Below are 25,766 nucleotides of genomic sequence, written 5' to 3'. Positions count from 1 at the left end.
TCTTTTTTTTACTATAACACTGCATAATGTTCTACTCTTGGGTCAGAAACATTAGCCAGTGAAAATCAGCCTAGCAGCATGAAACACAGTGTGTTTATTTAGATCCTCGCTCCCCTTCTTTCCCATGAAGCCGTGTAACAATTATACGTATCTCCAGCAACGGAGGCTCCACGGCCTCTCTGGGCCGTGTTTTCGGTGTTTGGCTCTCAATAGAAAGGATTTGTTTCACTAATTGCAAACTTCCCTGCTGCAACTTGTAGAATTCCCTTACACATCACCAACAAAACCAACGTTTTAACAGTTGTTTGTTTCTTCAAGTCACGTCAGCCACCAGAACAAATAAAGCATACAAATACTGCAAGTGTAATAATGGTAAAAAATGAGTTTATTTTAGAAGTAAAAATAGCACTATAGTTACCAAGAAAATAATGAGGTTACAAACAACACACATTTTTCTAGCTAGCATTTTATTTTTATATAAAAATATTTCCAAAGACCTTTATAATAAAGAATCTATGATTTGTCCTTAATCCTACTATACATATTTAGGGTTTCACTGATTAATAATTTGAAAGCACGGCCGAGGTCCAGAGCAAACCACCTCAAGGCGTCCACTTCGTAGCTGTGAACCGAGCTGGAGGATGCCTAGTTCGAGCCTGTGAGGTCAGCTTTTGTCTCAGCCGTCTGACTTCTGCCATCAGCTCCCGCTCCTGCAACGCCAGATCTTCTCCTCTCCTGTCTAAAGACACTTAAGTACAAGAAACACAGACTTAATAACCTTAAAGCAGAGTAGGTTTAGATTAGACATTAGGAAGAAGTTCTTTACAATGAGGGTGGTGAGACACTGGCCCAGGTTGCCCAGAGAGGTGGTGGAGGCCCCATCCCTGGAGACATCCAAGGCCAGGCTGGCTGAGGCTCTGAGCAACCTGATCTAGTTGAAGACGTCCCTGCTGACTGCAGGGGGGTTGGACTAGATGACCTTTAAAGGTCCCTTCCAACCCAACACATTCTGATTCTATGAATATCGCAACTAATGGTTTTCTGTAAATATTATGGATGGTTATTGGCAAACAGATACCTCTGACGTTATTATGGGAGACAGCCCTAAGACCTGTAGGAGCACGTTCTTTGAAAGTGCTGCCTATGTTTTGTTACAAAAAGGTCAGATGCTGCTGGGCTGCTATAGCAGGTCCATCGATATGTGTTTCCCATTGTGTGCAGAGTTTTGTACATAAGATACATATGATTTTAAATTGTCTTTCACTGGCCACAGTGGCTAGGACTGCCCAGAGGAAATGATTCCAGACTAATTCCTGACTGTAACTCTCAGTAAGATTTTGATGAAAGACAGTTCCACACCTTCTCAACATCCCCAAATCATCCTCAGCACAGGAAGGACATGGACCTGTTGGAGCGGGTCCAGAGGAGGGCCACAAAGATGATCCGAGGGCTGGAGCACCTCTGCTGTGAGGACAGGCTGAGAGAGTTGGGGTTGTTCAGCCTGGAGAAGAGAAGGCTCCAAGGAGAACTTATAGCAGCCTTCCAGTATCTGAGGGGGGCCTACAGAAGAGATGGGGAGGGACTCTTTATCAGGAAGTGTAGTGATAGGACAAGGGGTCATGGTTTTAAACTGAAAGAGGGGAGATTTAGATTAGATATTAGGAAGGAATTCTTTACTGTGAGGGTGGTGAGACACTGGAACAGGTTGCCCAGAGAAGCTGTGGATGCCCCATCCCTGAAAGTGTTCAAGGCCAGGCTGGATGGGGCTTTGAGCAGCCTGGTCTAGTGGGAGGTGTCCCTGCCCATGGCAGGGGGTTGGAACTAGGTGATCTTTAAGGTCCCTCCCAACCCAAACCATTCTATGATTCTGTGATAACTCTGAAGACAGAAAAAGCCTAGGTAAAATGATCAGGTCAGAACAGGATTAAACTAGGCTGAGGTTTAAGAGGACACGCTTCAGGCACTTCCTACCTGTGCCGCCCTGGTAGCAAAGACATTTTTTTCAGGTGTGGAATAGAATACAACAATAAACTGGTTTACTATCCAATAAACACCTACACAACTAATAATGACTCAATCGCACAACGAGGTGTTCCAGTAATGCTTCTGAAATTAAACGTCAAAAAAAGGAGAGCCCTAACGTAGAAACTTACTGTGTGATGATGACTGTGATGGCGGCAAATCATTCAGACAGATGTTTCCAGACCTTGGTACCTGCTGGAGTTCTACCCCTCTCCCTGTACGTCCCGCCTTTAAATCACGCAGTCTCTCTGGGGGAAATGGAGAGAAAGAGTCTTTGTAAATTAAGTGCTTAAATTTCTAGTGAATTTTTCTAGCTTGAGGTGAAACAGTTTTTCTCCAGGAAGCAAAACTGGAACACTCACTCACTCCAGCTAATGGCAAGTACAATTTGCTCAGAATTAGAAGTCAACGTTTCTACTCTATGGGTCAAAGCTATGCATCACTGCACTTCATTTTAAGAAATTACAGCTCCATATGTGCTGTTTCTTCCTATGTAATTAATCTTCTGACAAATGGGCCACTAAGATCATGTGGAATATGGCTACTCGTACTTGCTGTTCTAGGAGACACCCATTTTAATAATTTGCAGTTGCAAATTACTCCATATTAAAAACATTAGGTAAATAAGGGCAAAGTCTGAAAAAGTTCGCCCAAAGCAATACTAATCACCTAATCTTAACACTAATCTTGTGTGACCCTTGCAGAGATGGGGGAATAGGAGAAATATCTGTAAAAACACAAAAATGCAGCATTTGAGAAGGATGTACTGGCCAATTCTGGAAGTGCAGAAATGTGTTTTTCCTGTGAACAAACACTTGGCGTAGTCACTCACTAGCAGTGAGTTTGCTGTTCTTTACATTATTTGTCAGAGGATTTCTAAGGTATGTGATTTTACGATTGGTTTAAGCTGATCTAAACCTGTGCTCCTACCAAAAATGCCATTTATTTTGCCGCATCCGATAGATATCAAACTGAGATTCCAAGTTTGGCCTGATATATTGGTTTCATGAAAGAATACTGCCAAAAAGTACTTATGTAAAGGAGTTAAGCTAAAGTTTATCCCTAATATTGGACACGGAGTTTGTATTCAGTTGCTGAATGCTTCATGCCAACATCCCCACAGGAGAACTGCATCATCTACATGCTCACCAAAATAGCCATCTTCTCTTTGCAGCTTTTCAGCCAATTCTAATGCGTCATTCATTTTGTCCTCTAAAAACTGCTTCCTGTGTTCATCTGCAGCAGCAGCCGCCTTCTGCTCTTCTTCCAGTTGAGCTTTTTTCTGTATAACTTCTTCCCACTGTGCAACAGAGATATTAAATGTGTCTTCAACGGATGCGTTGCAAGGAAAAAGCAACAATTTAAACCATCTGGATTATTACAGATTACACTTCACCGTTAAATCAAAATATATGTTACTAAACTGAGTGAATGTTTCTTTTTGAAAAATTTCTCATTCAAACACCTGGAGAAAGGTCAAAATCTTGTGTCAGAGAAAAAGAAAAGAAAAAGAGAGGAACTTACAGAATTAGGAATATGCTTTCCTAAGCCTAAACCATCCTCGCTGATTTGCTTTCAGAAACGTCCAGTAAAACAGGAAAGGAGATTCTTAACAAAATATTTTTTCAATACCTTTCAGTTTTATGCTGTACCATGTTGCCCAGAGAAGTTGTGGCTGCCCCGTCCCTGGAAGTGTTCAAGGCCAGGCTGGATGGGGCTTTGAGCAGCCTGGTCTAGTGGGAGGTGTCCCTGCCCATGGCAGGGGGTTGGAACTAGATGATCTTTAAGGTCCCTTCCAACCTGAACCATTCTATGATTCTATGTTATAGGCAGAAGATGGTTACATTTGTGCCAGTCCCACTTAGAAGAAGAAATAATGCAAATACCGTTTTTTCTTCTGCTTCCCTCATGGCCTTCAGCAGTTCAGCCTCTTTCACCCTGTTGTCGTGCAGGAGCTTGGCTATCTCTTCGTGACGCTTCTTGCGGTCCCGATCATCACCCCGTAGTTTATGCAATGCTCGCAACCTCCAGTTGGCATCAATGCGTTTCTGCTCTGCTTTGGCTAAATTTTCCTCAGCCACCTAATAAAACATCTTTCTTACCAGGAATCCATTTACTCTGTTTCAAGTACACAGACTTACACACAGATAAGGTAAGACGAACTGAAGTGTTCTCCGATACTGGAGATGTCCGATACTGTTAGATGTCCCTGTTGGGAGACTGCACCTGCAGTGCCACTCCCCCATTCATTACAGCAAGTTGCCTCATTTATCAGGGCTTTCTTCTGCTAATTCCCCAAGTAACAGGCGATAGGACAAAAGGAAACGGCCTCAAGTTGGACCAGGGGAGGTTTAGACTGGATATTAGGAAAAATTTTTACACTGAAAGGGTTGTCAAGCATTAGAACAGGCTGCCCGGGGAAGTGGTTGAGGCACCATCCCTGGAGGTATTTAAAGACGGGTAGACGTGGTGCTGAGGGACATGGTTTAGTGGTGGTTTTTGTCAGAGTTAGGTTGATGGTTGGTCTCGATGATCTGAAAGGTCCCTTCCAACCTAGGCAGTTCTATGATTCTTCATCCTTCTTATTCTTTCCCTTACTGAGGGTCTTTTTTTTTTTTGTTTTGTGGTGTTTTTTTTTTTTTTTTTTTTTTTTTTTAAATCTTTTGGAATGACGTTATCAACTCTCTCCATGATTTTGGGGATTTTGCTTTCCTAGCATGGATTTAATACGATTTACAGGTGCCATTAACAGAAGATTGATACCTGGATGCCAATCCTTCCACCCACATCCATCTGCTTCCAAAAATCGAAGGCTGTTTACAAAAATTCAGCCCCATATGTTTATTTCTAGACAAAATATAAATGCAGATGCCAAGCATATGGGCAGTGGGTTAGCTGCAACTATTTTTCCAACTGTGCAGTTACAAGTTCTGAGCTTGAAAATCTGAACAATTCCTAATGTCAAGCTACAGACATTCATTACTGTGATCTAGAAGACAGCTTCTACAGCTGAATTTCCTGCCAAGTACTACCAACTGAAAGTTCCTTTGAGGCTTACTTTTGTTTTATTACGGTTACAAATAAAACATGTTCCTTAACAGGAGGATGACTTATTCTGAAAAGCACTTTTGAGTCTTATATGCCTTCTAACTTCTGAGAAGTAAAGAAAAATTAATATTCATGGCAGGCCCAGAGAACACCAGTATTACAGAGCTGTTTGGACACTTCAGTCAGATTTTTGAAAACCTCAAAACTTTAAACATACCTTCATAATCTGTTAATATAGGTATCTAGAAATTAAATTTCTTTAGAACATATTTTCATATTAACTTGAAGTAGCTTATGCAATTAAAATACTATTAACTAGTAGTACTACTTGTACTAGTTAGCATAATAACTCCCCAAAATACACGTTAAGATCCAGTCATCTTACTGTCTGAGCTTTCTGCTTTTCTTCTCTATCTATTTCCATCAATCTCTGAACAAGATGATCTTCTAGATCCACCTTTCTTCGATGGGCATCCACCTCTTCTCTCATTTCCTTTGTAACTGCCTCTTGATCTTTGATTAGATGCTGCCAAACACACAAATGTAAATTATTGTTGCTAAGCTACTAACCCACATTTGTAATTCTGTCTCTTTAACATTTATTAAAATTTCATTAAACTAGTATTTGAATATATCCACACATCTCATCCCACTACATATCATCACTGTCCAAGAAAGTGATATAGCCCCTGCTGTTTTATCCACTTGGAATTACACTAAGCCTGAGTCATCACAGTGGTCCAGCAGGTTGATACTGATGTAATTCCATTCCCTGGGTTACAGTGGATCATAAAAGCAGAATTCCAACTTAAACGAATTAGATCCATCATGAAAATATTCTACACTTTTACAGCACATTTTAGCCAAAACCTCAAAATGTTTCACAAATATAAATCACGTTTCATGGTACAGGGACTTATAATAAACACATCTGCAGCTTGAATACAGAGATGATTTGCCAAAGTAGTACGAATCAGCAGCAGATCTAGAAATAGAATTTTAACTCTCACCACCTTTTCTTCACATTCATCAGGGCACAGAGTTTCCTGGAGAAGACATAACCCCCTCCCAGGCCTGCAGGAATCCATTGAGCTGTGTCAGCAGGGTACTGCAGCAAAGTTAACATTCATGGCCTTCTAGACTTGAATACAGCCCCCCACTGATGGCAGGAAAGCAGTCAGTTCAGGGCACGGGCTGGCAAATTCTGTCTACGCAGACTCTTGTGGGCAGACCTACGTCCTCAGTTAGTTAAATAATTGCTACCTTTCCAGCCTAAAGAGGATGATCACTGTAGAATTAGTTCCTTGAAACAGCTGACTTTACATGTACTGGAACACAAATGAGCTTAGCCTGGTTTGCGTTATGTAGCCACAATACAGCTGGCTGTGTATTTAATAAATGAATGCTAAAAGAATTTAGCCCAGTTATGCTCTGCATGGGTTATAAAAAGTCCATGGCCAAAAGCTTTAAAAAGCCAAACAGAAGCAGACACATGCTTCAAAATAAGGGTTAGCTCTCTGGATGTCCACTTCTACTTACATTCCATTGGATGGATCTGCAGGTATACAAGATCGGCGCATGTAGCTGTGATTTCTAAACACTTAACTTATGATTTCTAACTGAAATGGACACTGCTAAAGCCTTCCATTGGCAGCCTTGCTTTTCAGTAATTAATTACTTATAACAATTAACTCATATTTAACTTTAAATAGTATTATTGATTAAACCCCTTTATTACTGAATAGTGATCTTTCTGAATTGTAAGTCAGTCGTTTGAGAAAGGAACGGCACATTCCCCACGAACCATCCATTCCTTTTTGCTTAATGATGTTGTTGGCAATTAGACATTTTTTCATCAACTACATCAATCTGCTATACTGTTCCCTCCAGAAAATGTAGATATATCTGGATACCACAGAGGAAAAGGTGGGAGTTTCTGGGATGAGGAACATATTGTTATAGACTTATTTCTTATTTACATGTTCCTCGCTTCTCTCAACCAGCTGAGCACACAGCTAAAGCCTGCAGCAACCAAATGATACCTCTGCACAGGAGAAGAATAAAATGGGGAGGATATGGGTATTTTCTACCAGGAAAAAACAGATAATAGTGAGTTCTACTAATGCTTTTATCAACAGAGGGTTTATTCTAAAAAAGGTATCAGACAAGAAAAGGAAAAAAAAAAAAAGGCCCCCTTTTTCCTCACAAAGTCTGGTTTAATGAACACAACTGGGTCTGAGAACTGCAAAGGAAGAACCATTAAATATAAACATCTGTATAGTTCCCTAATAATTACCTGTTCAAAAACCTGCCTTTGTGATTCAAGTTCCATCCGTTGTACTTCTACATCTTGAAGAGCAGCAGCTGTTTCCTGCTCTCTCATGGTTGCCTTGAGAAGAGAAACACATGAAACAACGATATCAAGAAGAACGTCCAAAACCCCAAGCCACACCCTACTTCTAAATTCTGGTTAACTTTCTGTATACCATGAATGATGGAAAGTATTGCCTATCAAAAGTACAGGGCAAGGTGGAGAAGAGGCACAGGAATAGTTTTGCATCCAGCCAAGCACGTCAGGGAAACGTCAGGCTTGATCTAGTGCTAATAAACCTGCCAGATGCAGCTCCGAATTGAACAATGAGTCTCTGAGCCCAGAACGTTGCAGAGGACAGTACACAGACAGGGAAGTGGCCACTTTGCACCCAGCAGAACCTGTGCTGAGCTGGAGCGAACAGACCTTACAGTGCCCTGACTGTGGAAATTAACAGGCAGCTGCACTGCGCTCTGCAAAGTGTGGTGCTGAGACACGAGGAATGGCCCTGCAAAGACTCAATTTGTGCCCACGAGGTTCACAAGCTTCCATTCTCAGCATCTGCATGCCACAGTGCTCAAACTAGTAACACGGGAGCAGCGCCAGGCCTGGCCAGAGGCCACTGCGGAACCTCTCAATCAATGGCAAAGTTAATTTGCAATCTGGACATACAGCTCACAGCTGAGAATTCACTAGTCCTTTAAGGAGCTCTACATTTTTCAACACTGCCAATATACAGATGAATCTGGCTTTTCTCGGGAATTTTGCCAGTTAAAGCAAGACAGTGGAACATAGTCAGTGCCAAATAAAACTGTTAAATTATGCATTTACCACTTAAAGCAGTCCATGTCATGCTAAATACACCTCTGGGCTCACAAATCACAGTATATCAACTGAAATTTTAGTTATGCATTTTTTCCTTGTTTATTTTCACTAATAAACCTTCAAGAAAAGAATTGCTTGAGCAATACTCAGCTTTTCGTGCAATTTCGTCATCAAGACGTTTCAGTTCTATTTGACGCTGATCTTGCTGGTATTTCAGAAAGCGCCTTCTCGAAGCATCTAGAAATTGTAGCTCCTTTACTTTCAGTTCTCTTTTCACAGCAGCTAGTCTTCAAAGTCAAAACAAACAGAAACAAGGGAATTTGTGTATATATAAGAGGTCAATACCAAAGAGCACAAACTCGCACTGCAGTTATCCATTAGCTACTATGAGCTAATCTCTAGCTTATAAAGCTTGGGGCAGTTGCTTTCATTCTTGTAAATTGTCCAGTTTTCATTTACGAGACAAAATTAAATTCCCAGACATCCTCTAATGGCAATGCCCCCAATTAAGCTTTGAAGTCCTGTGCTCTGTTTCTGTTCTACTTTAATAAGCACTAGTTTACTACTGCAATGATCCAGAACTGGAAAGTATTCCTTAGAATAATTGCCACTGTCCTGGTACCTCTTTCTGCACAAAATTAGGCCTAAGTTTATTTGGAAAACATCAAACTCTTTCAAGAAACAAAACCACAAACTCAAGAATTAGTTGCAAAGAAAGGCTCACTGCCCTCTTTATTTGAAAAAAAACCCCTTACCCTGTAGGTTACAGAGGTTGAAGAGAAGTGCCTGTAGACGTGGCGCTTTGGGACATGGTTTAGTGTTGGACTTGGTAGCGTGAGGTTAACAGTTGGATTTGATGGTCCTAAGGGTCTTTTACAACCTAGATGATTCTATGATTACTTGTAGTTGATTTAAAAAACTATGGAGATGTTGAAATTCTCTTAAACCTTCACAACTGCAAGGTGTACAAATTAACAGTTCAGCTTCAGTGCTATCACAACCCTTTGCTCAGCAACTGATAAATAAAGCAGTCTGTTTTCTAAACCCACTAGGAATACAAGAATACGTACAGTCACTGATGCTATAAGTGACTCTTAAATTTGCAGAGTGAGTCTGCCCACAGTGCAAGTCTGAAGTCTCAGTGTGCAAACACACAGCAATTGACTGCTTAAGAGCATTCAAAACCTGAAGAGACCAGACAAAAGGCTGGGAGCTGAGACAAAAATATGAGGTGACTTGGCCTCTAATCTGCTGTATTCCCTCAGGCAAAGCACTAATACAATCCAGATCACTTCATTCGCACACCAAAATCTGACCCACCAGACCACACTGTTTTCCCACATTGCAATTTATACAAATTAGTGGCTATTTCTCCTTTACTCATGGTTAAAAATGTAATAGCAGGCTACAGGAGCCAGGCCCCTAATGCTTCTTATATTATAATACCTCTGCCTCTGTTCTGCCAGCTTCTCTTCTTCTTCCAGTAGCATTTTTCGCCTCTGTTCTTCAGCTTCTCGAAGTAATTCCTGCTTTCGATACCAGGCTTCATCTTCTGCTTTCCGTTCCTGTGCTTTAGCTTCTAATTCATGCACTAATTGTCTAAATGGAGGGAGATCACATGTTAATAATTCAAGCCAAGTATAAAAAAATTATTTCATTACTAAGAAATTGATGACTGTACTAGCAAAGAACTGCTGAAATGAGATGTCACGAAAGAGTGTGGCATCCCCTTTATGTGCTGATAAAGTACAGGAGGAAGAGTTACAATAGTGACTGTTACAGACAACAGGGCATTTCAGATGAGCGCAGACATTTTCCTCCTCACATTCTTAACAAATACCAGCTTCTAAAGGTGCCTTGGTACCATGGCACCCACTGATTTCAATAGCAAGCTACAAACTCCTGGTCCTTCATAAAGTTGGACACTACAAGGTCAACACGGATTCAGGCTCTAACTCATAAGCTTTCAAGTTTGAAGACTTGCGGCCCAATATTTTCTGTGAATCAACAAATATTTTTTGTTTAAGATAAGAATACCAGTTTAGCTTCAAAATGTGTCAAACCAAATAACCAATAACCTTTAGCATCTATTTAAAGTCACCTTCCCGAATTTTCTTAATTGTCTCTCTTCTCAAGCGTACACGTTACAACAGAAAAAGGCAGTTGTGTCCCCCCGTCCCTCTCAGCCTGATATTGTCTTCAACTTTCCCATTAGTACCTCTCTCGTAAGTATTCAATTTCATCCTGTCTGATCCTCTCCCGTTCCTGAGTTTGATAATCCACAATGAACTTGGGATATTTATTAAATACAGGGTACTGTCCTTTTGTAAGTGGTATGAAGTCATCAAGCACACGCTGTGGATGGATATCTAGTGGTGTAGTCTCCATAAGATGATAAGCTTCCTTAATCACAACGCTAATGTCCAGGTTGTTACGATGATGAAAGAAATACTGTAAGAGACATGCTTCCATTTACATTCTACAAAAGATTAAGCAAGTTTTTAATATACCTATTGGGGAATAATTAGGTAAATTAGCAAGATCTATATTCCAAAAGTCGATTTAAAAAGGGATTATTAAATTAGCCCTACCAACTATTAAAATATCACTGTCTCAAATGACTTGACCCAAACCTCTTCAAGTTGTAAAAGTATGCTCTGGTCCTTTTCTTCCTCTTCAAACGGCAGTTGCGTAAGGGGCCTGGAAAGCCAGGTGCGAATTTAGTGTCCAACTGCCCGCACAGACACTCCTACCACTGGGTAAACCTCCCTCGACTTCTGGTGTTCCAACGTGAAGCTTAGGAGTTCCTCTTCTTGAAGGACTATTATTCCCGTCAAAGATCTTATCCACCAAGAAAATCTTTAAATTGTTTATTATTAAACGTAGCAATAATGTTGTCTGTTTGATGTCTGTCAAACTAACTGCTCACAAACACATTTTCAAGGTTGAACTCTTTGTTTGCCTAAAGAGATGTTTTCATACGAAAAAAAACCTCCTCCTCCCATGGAAAGTTAAACACAAGGAAACATTTTCATTCCGCTTCAGAGAATGTCAAACAATACTGCCTAATTTTGCAAATCTGAAAGCAAAAGAATGAAACAACATGACAGAATGACTGTGTCTTGTCTCCACTGGCACAAGTCCGTATTAGATCCCCAAAAATGAGGCAAAATTATTTTGTGGTTGATGAACGACTGACATTTACATAATGCCTTCTAGTGGCATTAGAAAGCTTATGAAGGCTTTTAAAGATCTTGTTGCGTGAAATTGCAGGAAATTGCTCAATATTTTACTCATTTACTGTATATTTGCCAGGTAGTAGATGACGTTGTTCAGAACCATGTAATAATATAGTAACGTAGAAATGAAATGTCTCCTTCTAACCTCAGTAACAACAGATATGTTTTATACATCTCTGTAGGTACACTTGCATATGACTGACTTAAATATGAAGACGTTTACCTCAAAATCTTCTCTTTGATTACAGTGAAGCAAGGGAGCTCTGGAACATATAATATAGGCAATAACGATCATTAGGAAGTACGAAGGATGGTTGGAGAAGATATTGTCAAAGACTTTGAGCCATTCTTCTCTTGTTAGAACCTCAGAGAACAGTGTTTCTAGAAGAGGCCAAGCATAAACCTACATTATTTGGGAAAATTGACAAAATAATCCATTAGTACAATTTTACCATTCCTTTTAAATAAATAATATGAATTATTCTTGCCTTATACCAAGAATCTATTGATTTATGAAAGAAACCAGAAATAAACCAGAATATTTGGAGATGAATTTTATCACCCACCATAAACATTCAGAATTAATATGGGGTGATTATAAATAAATTTCTTATTTCACTGGATGTCTAAATCTTCTGTTTAGATTTGTAAAGCTAAACTCATTCCTAATGATAAACAGGGATTACAAAATTAAATCATCACACCTATGTCCACAAAACAAAAAAAAGTACATTTGTAATTTGATGAGTAGATTGTCAAGCAATGTGGACTTGAAAGCAAAGGACTTCTAAGAACGACAATAGCATGCATGTGAGATTTATGATCATGGAAATGGAAAAGCTGCAGGAAAGCAATCGTATATTCTTTACAATCTGATATCATTCACTGTTATTTAACAAAAACTCCCTCAAAAGAAGAATTATGTCAAGATAAAAGACTAGTGCACTATCATTCACTGCAGTGACATTTTACACACAAAAGTTAGCTAGAATTTTACCTGTGAAGTTACATTGTATTTTATTAAATGCTGAAGTAGTTCCTTGTCATGATGTGCCAAAACATTTTCCATCATACTAAGGATATTAACTGGAGGATTGGGAAAATACTCAAACCAGTGCTGACAAAGATTAACTGAAAGAGAAAAAAAGCCCAACACAATCCACTGTAATCCACAGTGATAGACTCCTCACAACCTTAAGGTTTGGTTATAAAGGCTATAAATTTAAGAGGTAGTTTTAGGCAGCAAAACCTATTTAGGATATTCCCATCTCTCCTCTTTCCTAGCACTTATTGCTAAACCATTCCCACCGTACGCTGCTCTTCCAGCTGCACTGGCATGAGTGTTTGTGTCAGTACACCGTGAACCAGACTGGGGAACTCATCTGGCTCAAAAGTAAAACGAAAAAAAGTCTGTGTGCTGTGGGACTAAGTGGTTAAAGGCAGATGGGAATACTTAAACCGGTATTTCTGTCTCATGAAACTACAGCCTGGATCAAGTAATTTTTAACATACTAAGAATAATTTCTGCAAACTTGGATACTTATTCACTAACAGCATGTGTTTGCAAAGTGGGTACGTATGCTTGGCAGCACGTATCTTCTGGAGACTTAGCAGCAGCTGCAACAACTAATTTAAGTGCAAAGCACTTCAATTTAGAATGTTTCTTCAGAAAACAGCCATAGCCAGCTTTCAGGCAAATGTCTAATTTTGAGTTACCACATGCTTAAGACAACTAAACACAGTAAAACTTTAAAAGAGACCATTCCCTTTTGACTGGGAGTGCGTGAGGGGGTGGGGTGGGTGTGCGTATGACTACTTTTCCCATGTCTCAGAGATTTTAGTCATTATGGTATAATTATGGTAGATATATTTGTTTTTACTGGTTTGACTTTACAAATACTGATAAACTGCTAACTTTTTTGCTAGAAACACTGCAAAAGGAAGTCTAGTATCTTTTTTTTATTTACAAGCAGGTTTTTGTTTTAAGTATACAGTTGCTACATATTAATTGCTGGCAACACCTTCAGAAGAGAGCCCGGTGACCTCTTAGGAAAATACCTCATTCATTTCATCAGGAAAAGCTCTTTTGCATGGGAAAGCTTAAACATGTTGCAGCGTATTTGAGTTTTTAAAATCATTGCTTACCTACTACTGTAGCCACAACTTCAAAGCAGATCAGCTGGTTGTTCTGGAATAATTTTACAAACGGGAATGCTAGCAAAGGAATATAAGGCGTCTCAGCAAAGATAGCAGACCAGTGAGCCAGAGCTGATAAGGTCCTGTACGCAAAGGCAAAATAAGGTACAGAAAACATCGATCCAAAACCAAACAAAAATATAATATGCATTGTAGAACCACAACATAGAAAGATTGGAAACTTCAAGATAGATGCAGGATTATACGAGTTATAAAAACAAAATTGCATGAGGGCACTACTGTTTCATTTTAGAGTTTTCCTTACAGCTGATTCCAGCTATTGGATGCATTTCAGATCACTATATGAAAATAAAAATCTATAATATTTAAATAAATATTTTACCTCTGTAAAACTCTCAGCAGTTTCTGACTTTTGATGGGATACTCATTTTGAATATTCACAAATGCACTGTGGGTACCCTTATCTATTAGGCTACTGAATGCTAAGTGGTTTTCAGGAAGTTGTAATAAGGAACGCCAAACAAACATCCTGCAATTAAAATGCAGACTTAGTCAGGCAACTTCTCTTGCATAGGCCAGTAAACACAAGCAATTTTATTTTGTGCAAGCATGAACATGCACACAAACATACCTGTACTTTGCTGGATATTCTCCAAATCCTTTCAATAAGGCCCGCAGGCGTTTCTTGTTTAATCCACCTGGTAATTCGTTCTACAAAATAGGGGATCAACAATAAATGTAAGGATTTATCTTTCATGATCTGTTTCCTTGCACTCTAATTAATGATAGTAGCTAAATACTGAAGTTCCTAACATAATTTAAAAAAAAAATAAATAATGTGTACTGCTATCTCTACATAATCCTAGGTTTTTCAACAACAAAAAAGATAATTCAAAAGATCATTCATCTTCTACTGAACTCAAAGAACAGCTGCCATTGATTTCAGTCAGAAGCAAAGCAGACTCCAACTGACTGAACTATATATAATTAAATGACGGATATAGCCAACCCATGAAGAATATTGACATAAGGAATAGATCATACTGTGATGAATGTTACAGGAGGAGATATATATAGAGATATGTATGTGTATATATATGAGAGAATGTACATACATGTGATACAAGACAGAGAGAAGATGGCACAGTGATGACAGAAGGGAAATAGATGTAACAGTAATGCATCCTCTAAATAATTAATAAAAAATGAAATGGCTTCTAGGTAGACATTTTAGAAGTGCCAGCAGGGAAGCAGATCAGATCTAGCAAATATCCAAATGTGTCACAAGTTGCTTGAAGAACTTCAGAGGTACCCCAAGCTGACTGGAGGCAGCTCTGGCTGTGTCACATAATACAGGAGTACAGGCTAAACAGAGAGAGGGCACATGTTACTAAAACTCTCTCAATCCCCTCTCCGTTCAAAACTCCAAGTGAATCAGTGCCTGCACTTATTCCTTAAAGTATGTGGCTAAATATTTTTTTGCAAAGAAATTTAAATGCTGCAGACTGGAGCACAAGATATTGGCAACTTCTTCCTACCTCTTTATTTTCAAGTGATGTGTTCACTTGCATTTTTAGCAATCTGCTTTGAATTTTGCTTCCTTTGGATTTCCAAGGCCGCTCTGACCTTCCTGAAGTCACTCTCATTGTCAGTTTGTTTGCCTCTGACGTGCACTTGGACCAATCTTCTACTACTTTGAACGTGGGTGGTGGAGGCTAATATTAAGTGAAAATAACTCAGTTAACATCTTGTAAAACAGACTACCACCATAACTTGATGTTTACTCTATTTTATATGCCATATTTTTGAGCTTGATGGCTATATCAAGAAGAACAGTGAAGCGTTTATGCCATAAATAAATATATATGGACTGTATACTCCTGAATAAGTATGCCAGTGAATAAATTGCTGTAATAAACTAGAAAGACTGTGAGAAGGTTTATGTAGCTTCCAAACCAACTCAAACACCATGCTATTTCCCTGTTTAGCAAACACTAAAATATAATTGGGATAGTATAAATGTGTATCATGTACTATTCAGGTTATTTACTTTAGTGTGTTTCTCAATGTCACTAAAATATTTTGCATTTCTATAGCACCAGTTAAAAAGAATACAAAAGACCTTTACAAACTTTAATTAGTATTCAGTGTCAGGGAGGTACTAATTCAATGTTGGAGATTGGGAAAGCAAGTAACAAAGTGGATATCCCAGTTCATGTCAAACCGGCAACAAAAGTGCAAATGGAATGCACGTGTGACATCTTTCCACATCCCTCCTCAGCTTCAACTCCGTCATTATCCAAAGCTGGTTACTGTTTACTTCAAAGACGTGGTGATTAAAGATACATGGAATTCTGGATTTAGAAACCTGACTCTCCTTAATAAATTACTTTAATAAAATAAGCACTGGTATTTAGAACGTTTGTTATTTAGGAAGGATTAGGAGTGTGATTGTGCAATAATGATGGATGCTGGTATCCAATAACACAATAAGAAGAACAAAATGACAGTAACAAAAACACCATTCATGCCCGCAGTTTAAGACAGCATCAGTTGCGAAACATTTCCTATAGGAAACGGAACAGAAGCAGCGCAATTATGCTATTGCCATCTCCCCCAAAAGGTCATTACAAAGAGAAATTGGTCCATACAAATTGCTGTAGAAAGAAATACCATCTCCCCCTCCTCCCAACACCAGAAACACAGTGATATATATACTTTAAAAACATCGTATTACCTGACAGCCTGGAGTAACTATTAAGGGAACTCTACAAACCACTTTTTCCATATATGTAGTGCTAAATATGGAACTCCAACACATGTCTGCAAACTACTGCTGAAACACAAGTTACGTAGACAAGTATCAACTTGAATGGGATTTACTGCTGTTTTAAGAAATTTAAAACACTCTACCTGATTTCCTTCTTGAGTCAAAGCTTGGACACTGTATAAATTAAGGCTACCGTTTTCCATTACTGATGCAATATACCGTCCACTGGGGCTAATTGCTGCTGTGCTGATTCCCTCTTCATGACTCCCAATGTCAAAAAGAAGTTTGCATGTTTCTATATTGATAAATCTCATAATATTATCTTGACTTAACACTCCAAGAACCTATAAGTTAAAAGGATTTATTAATTGATATTGTCAGTGTAAAACAAAGAGGAACACCCAATTCAGCAATGACATTCCATTAAGCTAAAAGAGCAACTGAGCAAATATTTAGCACAGTAACTTTCCGTTCGTATGGTATGGGCCCATATCCCCAGTGTCCCCCAAAAGCCCTCAAAGCGTACGTGTTGAATCAATTAATCAAATACTCCAGTCTCAAGCTCTGTGAAAAAACTGACCTGATTGGAGCCCCCATCAAAACTGTCAGGGAGGAATTCCAGATGACGGACAGCTCGTACTTTTGAAGGCATCTGGATTATTCGTATCAACTTCCTTGATTCTAAACACCATAAGTGAAGCTGATTTGATTTTCCACCAGCTACAAAAATCCGTCCATCTCTGCATCACAGGTGAGGCAAAGTTTCCATCAGAATAGTATAATCTAAGTTAGTATTAGCTAAAAAGAAAGAGATCGTACATTTCCTTCTATGCCTTCAAATAACTTGTGAATCTGTCATTATTCCTGTCAAACTCTCCTGAAAGAACAAAATAGCTCCTGAATAATAAAATTTGCTTTTGTAAAGGACAGTTTAAACCTTATTTTAGTAGTCACTAAAAATCAACTTACTTTATTTCAACTGCTATGGGACTGTAATAAAAACTGCTATTGATCCTTGCTGACAAAGTATCAGTCACAGCAGAGTTCAAAAGCTTATCATAGTATATAGCTCAATACTTCCATAAAACATTATAAATAAGGTAAGAAAACCTGTTTTAAAACCACAATTTTTGTAGTCCACCTTTAGAATATTTAAAATAGCAATTCACCTGGTAACCGCAAAGACCTTATAAAGTAACGCAGAACCTTCTACAGGCGTTGGCAACTGGTATTTACAGTGAAGAGTGTCGAATTCCCATGCAAAAACAGAATTGTCTTTGAAACAGCTGAGGATGGTGTTACTCAATGGAAGAAAAAAAACCTGGAAGAATATGGAAAAGAAAGGAAATGGAATATGTTGTCAAGAAAGTACCCTTTAAGTTGGACCAAGGGGCACGGCAGAGTAAAATACAGCACGAAACCACGGCAGTATGGCTATTACTCTAAGTGCGTAACGCAGCTGCAATGCAAGGCTTACATCTCACAGGCAGCGGGGCCCCTTCCCCTCTCACAGCCCAGCCAGGCCTGCTCTCCCTTGCACTGGTTCACAACTTGTATCCTTTGCTAAGCCAATTTAACTCACTGAAATGACACAAATCTTTATCTGTGTTATTTTTATGATTATTAAACTGCCCTGTGGAGGTTTCTGATGAGTGCCAGAGAGGACATGATATAAACAGTGGGAACATGAACCCAGGAGCAGGAGGGACTGTGAGACATGACTCAGAACTGCTCACTCAGCAACCGCTTGTTGCATCTTCTACAAACAAGCTTCAGCATTCAAATAGTACCAAGAAACTGCAAATGCACTCTATGAAGCATTCATTTTTAGACTTAACCTCCTTAGTTTTACGTACAACTATTAAAAGTAAAAAATATTGTAGAAAGTTTAGCAATATATTCTCCAAATGTGAAATGCAGATTTTACTGTGAAGATGAATGAAGATAAACCCAAAAAGCTTGTAAATATATTTTTTCAATTATTCTGATCATTTTTATTGTTCATTGTGATCTCTTTCAGTAAGAAAAAAAAGGGATTGTTTACATTTTTGGATGTCATCAGATACATTCTTGCTTCATGACAAATGATTGGTTTAGATCAGAGGTCCTATTTTGGCAGCAGCACATGCATCTTCAGCAAATTTCCTGTACCTATAATTTTGAAGGTTAAATTGAAAATGTCTTATGGTATCTGAACATTGAGGGACTACCTGAAGTACTCGCTGTCTGAGATTAACAGTCAGTACTACAAAGTTCAGAGTTTTGTCTGAATGGTCTCTTGGGGCCTTGAAAATCTGTGAATCTGGATACATGGGATGGGATTCGTCTTGCAGAATGTTAGTAACTGAGGGTTGGATGTTCAGGCCAAATTAGTCATTTGACAGAGAGCAAAAGTTACCTGTGAGGAAAGAGTCACCTCACCTCCCAGAGTCATTTATCCTCAAACAGACTGAGCTGCCTGTCCTCCTTCAGCGACCTTGAGGAACTCTAGACAATGAATTGAGAGCAGGTGCTTACCATGCAGATGGATGAAGTTTAAATTTTGGTAAACTGGAGTACTGAACAGTTCCTCATTTTCTACTTTGCCTTAGAAAAAAAAGGTCACAAGCAGCTCTTGAATAAGCAGTGGGGCTTTGAAAACGGTGATTACAGATGTCTTCTCTTAGCTCTTTCTTATTTTTTTCACCCACTGTTCTTACAGTGTGCAGCTCAGTTTCTGTCTTTCTAAATTAGCTTTGCCCAGTACCAACTTAACAGAAGGCATACGTTGGACTGCAAACTGGGCTTAAGTAAAGAGGCACCAAAAAGTACACAGCAGAGATTGGTGTGACACTACTATGATGTCTCAGACAGCAAGTAAGAATCCAACTTTGGACAGCGAGTGTCAGGGCTATGGTCTAATAATAAATCTGATCTTTATAAAAACACTTATCTGTATGTCTTAAATTGTGGCATGGCAGTAAGGATCATTATCTTTGTTCTAAATACAGGAAAATGAAATCCAGATAAATTGGATTATTTGCATAATGTCCTGTCAGAAATGGTAGAATCAAACCAAAAGTGCAGGCTCTTGATTCCCAAACAGTGATTTATTCATTCAACCATACTCATTATTGTTTGGATTTAAATGTTGTTTCCATACTGTAACATCCTGATCCTACCAAATTCCAAGAGCCGTTTATCAATAAGAAGTTCCTACACGTAGTGTACACAAAGAAAAATACTGAGCAGTAGAAAAATCTTGTCCACTAAAGAAATGCAGCCACCTTTGGAGGGAAGACATGATAATTATTTTAGCAACATGCACTACACAACAGTTTTAATAAAACAAACAAACAAACAAAAACGTATGCGTGATCTTCCACAGTAATTGCTAGGTGACTATTTCAGGCTGACAAAATTTCTGCCTGACCTAGAACACGGTGAAGCCACTCAAATGAATAGCCTAGTTCTCTGCAAAATCAGCATGGCTTTTTAGTGACCAGTCTGATGAGAACTTTGGTTTGAAGTGGTGTTTGTATTCACTGCAGGGCAGCACGTGTGTAACCAAAGCTCAGACACTGTGTTAGTACTTTCTGCAATATTTATGCCAAAGTTTGACATTTGGTGGCGCAGGCAGACCTGTTTAAAGCACTGTAACACTAAGGAAGACCTATTTAAACCACTCCCCGACACAAACATGTCATCCTTCTCATCCCCTATGTTGTTCCAGTATAAGTGTCTGTGCAGCAAACCGAACCAAAGAAACCACTAGGCTGAAAAACAGCAATTTCTTTTTGCTGAGTTACTTTTCAGCTTTGTTTGGTCCCACATTCAGTGCTTAGTGTTTACAGGAAGAACACCGTCTTTGGAATAAGCAGCTGAATGGGGTAGGTGGTGATTACTGGTTTGAAGTTACCATTATGACACCAAAACTGTTTTTTTCACAACAGCTTTAAATCCCAGGATCATTCAGGTTGGAATCAATCTCCAGCGGTCCTCTAAGCCCAACCCCAGGTCACAGCAACAGCAGGATCAATCTGGAAGATGGCTTCAACTTCCAGGTTAAATTGGGTTAGTCAAGGTCATATCCAACTAAGTTCTGAGTATCTCAAAAGATACTCAAAGATGGAGGTTCCTTAAAAGTTCCCAGCAGATCTCTGCAACTACTGAGCCATGATTCCAGTAGTCTGGGTGACATAATAGGATGACAGTTACAGAGATATGCCCAAAGAACACAGAAAAGATTCAGCTGTATTTTCAAAAATATTTTCAAGTACTGTGATTTCAACATGGGGTGTTACTCCTACTGAGGTATGCTTGTTTGCCCTTCAGCAATTGCTCTTTACTCACCTTCTGGATACCCACAGACTGACGAACATTCAGCTTTCTTTTTCTTTGAAAGGTGTCCAAGTCCCACAGTTGTGCTGTATCACTGGATGTAGTGATGGCATACCTGCCCGAGCCATGGACAGAGATGGAAGACACTGAAGAATCATGTCCCCTCATCCAACTAACTAGCTCCTTGGTTTCTGCAGGAGTTGATGAAAAAAATTAAAAGCATATGAAAGCCATTCGAAGTGAAATAACCACTGCTTTACTCTTTATTGCCAACACCGTGCTGTGAAAGAGACTTTTAAGCATACCTAGTATATGTACCACCACAGCCCAACAAACAAGAAAAAAAAAGGTATCAGTCTTCAGGTAGTTATTATGCCTTAGAGAAACATAATCATCTCCTTTTCTCCAAGTAACAGATTTCATAAGTTATTCTCAGTTCTACACAGAAAGCCAACTTGCACAGACTTGTTTAATGTAGACTAAGAATCAATCTTAAAGTCATGAACACTGTGATCATGTGAATTCGGCATTCCTCATAGGCAGATTATCTGATGTGAACACCCACGGTAATCTCTAGAAGTTGAGACTGAACGTTCTAGTTAGAATTCTCCACTTGTTTTTACTTGTGGACAGTATGTATGAATGATTACGCAGCTATTTACAGGTGCAAGGAAGAAAGGTTTAATGACAACGGGCTATGACTATAGAAAAGCACAGTCAGAACACACCACCTCATTAATTCTTCTAGAGTCCAAAACATTTTTGTGCTGTGTATTGCATACTGAGGAAATGGTTCCTCTGACGACTTTGTCTCCCACTTGTGACTGCGTGACCACTAATCTTCCCTCAGCAACCAAACTGCATTTGTGGCAATTACACTATTTATGTTGGGCAGTTTGCCTGACAGCCCATGGGGTGGTTCCAGCTGACCTACTGCTGTGGCATCAAAGATGGGAAATGGCTATAAAGCAGCTCATAAAGCCTAACAGTCAAACTTTCTGCTGTGCTTACAGACAATTGAGTACTTAAAGCTATTGTCCCATGGGAGGATGACCTGGGATTACAGAGTATGGCTTCCAAAGCAATGGATGGAGCCCACCAACTATGTATTATCTAATACACCTCTAAGGATAGTTTACCCAATACTGACTTATCTGAATAACATTTATCTTTTAAAATATTCTTCATTCTTGGTATACAGAAATGGCATCATATAAACATGCTCTGTGGAACAATGAGAAAGATTTCTCTAAGTGCATCCAAAAACTAAGTTTGGTCTCACTGTGGTTGAAAGGAGGAAAAAAGCACAGGGGATTTCAGACCTTAACTCTGACTCTTCCTCTATAGCGGGCAACAGTGTTACATTAAAATCTTCATGGATAATATCAGACTCAACCCTTAAATTGCAGATGATATGAAACACTACAACTGCACTTTTTGATAGGGTTAGATTAATTTATGAAGAATGAATTGTCAATGCCTTTCACCATTTAACCTCTGATCAAGACAAGAGACACACAAGTGGCCTGTGAAGTTAATTTTAAATATCACTTTTGAACAAGGATACAGATCTACTTGCACACTCAAAAGTATTGACAGTTCTTTTAGCATATATTGCCACTTTGTTCAAATATTTTACTGTAAATACAGTTAATAACTGTTCCAGTTGCAAACTAACATACTGCAAACTGATTTTGGTTTGATTTTACATAGAGAACCTCATTCTAAGCAAACATATACAGAATTGCTTTAAAAAAGGCAACACACACAACTGCGATCCTGTGATAGATTTCAGTGGAACAGACACCTGCGTTACTCAGTGGGAGCAAGAAACTTTGACAAAGCAAAGTGTTCATTTACCCACAGGACTATAACCCACACGGGCCCAAAGTTTTCTTTTTTGGACAGATAGCATGAAATACATAGTAAGATTTCCATCAAAACAACTTACAAAAAAACTTGAGATCAAAACTACAATTATATAGGTTTTCATAGCAATCCAGATAGTGAGCCTATAAATTTCTCCTTACCTGTATCAAAGCACTTAATGGAATAATCTGCCAAAGCCACCAAGAATTCTGTCTTTCTGCGAAGATTAAATGCCAAAGCAGTGCAAGCCTGCATTGTTCGCTGAACAAGGTTGAACCTATTTGAAAATACACACTCTCATTGTGTTAGGAAGCTTTGGTTCATAATGCCAAGTGGAGTAATAACTTAATCAGTTTTAATGTATTTCACTGAGAGAAAAAACAAATTAACTCAAAAGAAGGGAGCAAATAAATCATATCTAATTATAATAAATCTAAAACCAGTGTTTATATTTTAAAATTCAGTAGTAGAAAGTTGAAAAGACTGATTAATGTATTTCTGCAAATGACAATACTAGTCTAGTTTATTGTAAATCATGGCTCATATTATTAATTGATTGGTACCGTCCAAAGAATAACTTCTTGAGGTAGTATTTAATCACTTAAGTTCTATGAAATTGCTGTCTGTTCAGTTTGGAATTACAAACTTCTGATCTTTTAGAGTAGCTAAAGTAATAAAATAATATTTAAGGAGCCTACATGAGATACTGGATTGCAGTTTCAGCTCTGAGCAAATGACTATTTTCACTTTCATGGAAAACTGTGGGTTAAAACCAGACCTGTGGCATGCTGTCCAGGCAAGTTCCATAGCCCTGAATGTTACAGATGTCAAGACAATTAAAATGTCTTGATAGAAATATTCTTACCTGTTTCCATTCAAGTCAAAAACATATATATTCCCTTGGTGGTCTCCAGCGAGTAGAGAATCTCCAGAACTGTCAAAAGCCACATTCAGAAAACGTATTGTCTTTGAATGGTATCCTTTGACACTGTGAATTATGTTTACTATAACTCTGTGAAGAAAGCAAGCAGAACCATGCTTAGAATCGTTTCATTGGAACATGTTTCTTCAAGACCTAGGATTCAAATGTTCCTAGCTTATGGTTTTACAATTCTAATAATTTATAGTGTTCTGGGAAAACTCTTATTCCATAAGAAACACGTATTTCTAATATGAAAATACACTAAACAAAGAAAGCCACTCACTATTTGGAAGGCAGTTAGAAAACATGTAAAGCAGATGGGGGAAATCCACCATTCATGATCCTTTTATGTGGCTCTTAGTTACCCAAATTTCATTTATATTGTTAATGAATAACACTAACATATATGGTGATGTATGACCCACCGATGTATCTGAAAGCCTAATTCAGCACTCAGCAAGCAACGCGGCTCTTTGTTATCACTGTAAAGAAACACACTAGAAAACTGAGAAGCTATGAATTACTGTAAGAAACCACTTGGATTAGACGGGGGTGGGGGGAGAGCCACTTTTAATACCACTTCTTTCCAAAGTCTTCAAAAGCATGAAGCAAGCCATTTTTACCATTATTCATCTGAAATATTATGGAACAAAAGTTGCTCTTTTTTCACATTCTATTCCTGTACTGTGCTATTAGTATAAAACGGAGACAGATGCAGAACCAAAGCCCAGGTGCAGAATAAACCATAAAAGGAAGGTTTTCCAGGAAGCAGGAGATTAAGATTTGGGAGATCTGCTACACCTGGATTTCTTGGGTAACACTGGGCCAACCAATTATTTTCTGTCATCAGATGGATGTAAATTTGGAGTCTAAAACTGTACAGCATATTGGCAGGCTGATAAAGGCTGCAGGGTACTTGCAGAAGACTGTGACCATGGCTATTTAAGATGCTGACAGCTATCTGAGACGCCAGTTGCCAACAGAGCAGAATAAGCAAACCAGCGCTGGCATGCAGCTGTTGGCATATGTACAAAGTGTGAGTGAATGTCGGAAGAAGGGTCATGCAGCCACAGTCCAGACTAGAGACAAAACTAATTTTACCTCATCCTGCTCAGCCCATTCTTTTCTGCAATAAAAGGGAAGGGCCATAAAAATTAAATTAGAAAGATGTTAAGCTAATTTATTTAAATTATAATTAAAATTTAGTGATGCTAGGCTCTTCAGGGTCATAAAAAAGACACAAGGTCTAAAAACACCCTGAAATGTGACTACTTTTCAGTGTAGTTACAGCATCTCCCAGGACTTACTCAGCACCGCTCTTGGTTTTTCAAAAGTTCCTTTATCACTAAACTAACCCAGGAGAATAAAGTCAGGAGTTCAGGGAGCTGCACCCAGGTCCCCCATGTCAAACGTTACACCCGGACCCCAAAGTAGCATTCGTACTGCTGCTCTTCAGCTTGGGCCAGGCAATATTTTCCTAGTATTTAACACTTTGATTAAACTCTCGTGGGAATTCACCAATGGTATCTCATTAAATTAAAATTAAATAAAAAAAAAAAGCTAAACTGGGAGAGTTGCCCAGGCCCTTGCCCAGCCAAGTTGTGAGGGCCTCTGAGCACGGAGGTTTCACAGCCTTAGGGATTTGCTCCACCTTCAAGGGCAACGTTTTCCCCCGTTATCTGCCCGGGTATCCCCGCGCTGCACCTCCAGCCTACAGAAGCTCAGGCGAGCTCCGGCCGGCCCTGTCCCCTCTGCCCGCTCCCCGATGCCCTCGGTCTGCCCGCTCCCCCGGCCTCTCCTCCGCGGCGCAGCGCTGGGGACCGGCCACTCAGCCCCGCCTGCGAGCCGAGGCGCTGAGCCCTGCCGCCGCCCCCCGGCCCCGCGGCGGCCGTTACCCGCGCCGCGCCGCCGGCCCGGGTTTGCGGTGCCAGATGGGGCCCTGCTGGCGGCCGCCCAGGTCGGAGCTCTCCATCCTCGGCCCGCCGCCGCCGCGCTCGCCACCTCCCCTCAGGGCTCCTCCAACGGCCACCGCGGCGGGAGGGGGGCCCGCACACATGGTACGGCCCGCTCCCGCTTCGCCGGTGGGGGGCAGGGGAAAGGAGGCGGACGCTCCCCCCCAACTCCGATATCGGCCTGGAACCGCCCCGCCCGGCGGCCCCGGGGCCTGCCGGGAGTTGTAGTTTTCCCTCGTGGGCCTCGGGGAGAGGGGCCCGTTGCAGGCCCGGCCCGCGGGGACGGCGGCGCCGTCACTGGGCAACGGCGGGCGCCTCCACCCCGGAGGCG

The 25,766-nt window shown here is 39.8% G+C and overlaps 1 protein-coding gene across 4 annotated transcripts; it reads right to left on the bottom strand.

Annotated features, from left to right (window-relative positions):
* Positions 1–367: 367 nt before the first annotated feature.
* On the bottom strand, positions 368–25,689 carry TBC1D31 (TBC1 domain family member 31). Of its 4 annotated transcripts, XM_074577759.1 has the most exons (23): positions 25,379–25,689; positions 23,427–23,573; positions 22,723–22,838; positions 20,705–20,883; positions 17,542–17,693; positions 16,953–17,112; positions 16,516–16,716; positions 15,141–15,317; positions 14,234–14,313; positions 13,985–14,131; positions 13,591–13,724; positions 12,443–12,576; positions 11,669–11,848; positions 10,425–10,657; positions 9,653–9,805; positions 8,358–8,493; positions 7,367–7,459; positions 5,456–5,596; positions 3,909–4,103; positions 3,172–3,322; positions 2,154–2,270; positions 1,360–1,560; positions 612–748 (listed from the first exon to the last, which is right to left on the bottom strand). In XM_074577759.1, the coding sequence occupies exons 1-22, from the start codon at positions 25,537–25,539 to the stop codon at positions 1,364–1,366; spliced, it is 3,384 nt and encodes a 1,127-aa protein (XP_074433860.1). In that variant the 5' UTR covers positions 25,540–25,689; the 3' UTR covers positions 612–748; positions 1,360–1,363. The 4 variants fall into 4 exon arrangements, with proteins under 4 accessions (XP_074433858.1, XP_074433862.1, XP_074433860.1 ...); XM_074577757.1 differs by lacking the exon at positions 1,360–1,560 and having other exon boundaries at positions 368–748; positions 25,379–25,624; XM_074577758.1 differs by lacking the exon at positions 5,456–5,596 and having other exon boundaries at positions 25,379–25,632.
* Between the last annotated feature and the right edge of the window lie 77 nt (positions 25,690–25,766).

Source organism: Larus michahellis, chromosome 2 (genome assembly GCF_964199755.1).
Source record: "Larus michahellis chromosome 2, bLarMic1.1, whole genome shotgun sequence".
NCBI classification, from domain to species: Eukaryota; Metazoa; Chordata; class Aves; order Charadriiformes; family Laridae; genus Larus; species Larus michahellis.
Note: the sequence above shows the minus strand (reverse complement) of the source record. Positions and strands in the feature narration are given on the sequence as shown.

What these genes read in the sequence shown, in the direction of transcription:
- TBC1D31 (XM_074577759.1), bottom strand. Translation starts at nt 25,539, where the DNA reads ATGTGTGCGGGCCCCCCTCCCGCCGCGGTGGCCGTTGGAGGAGCCCTG. An exon ending in ATGACGAAATTGCACGAAAA is followed by an intron (nt 7,460 to 8,357) that starts GCTGAGTATTGC and finishes TCTCTTCTCAAG; the next exon opens with GCAACCATGAGAGAGCAGGA. An exon ending in AAGAGAAGATGGCTATTTTG is followed by an intron (nt 2,271 to 3,171) that starts GTGAGCATGTAG and finishes CATTTCCCCCAG; the next exon opens with AGAGACTGCGTGATTTAAAG.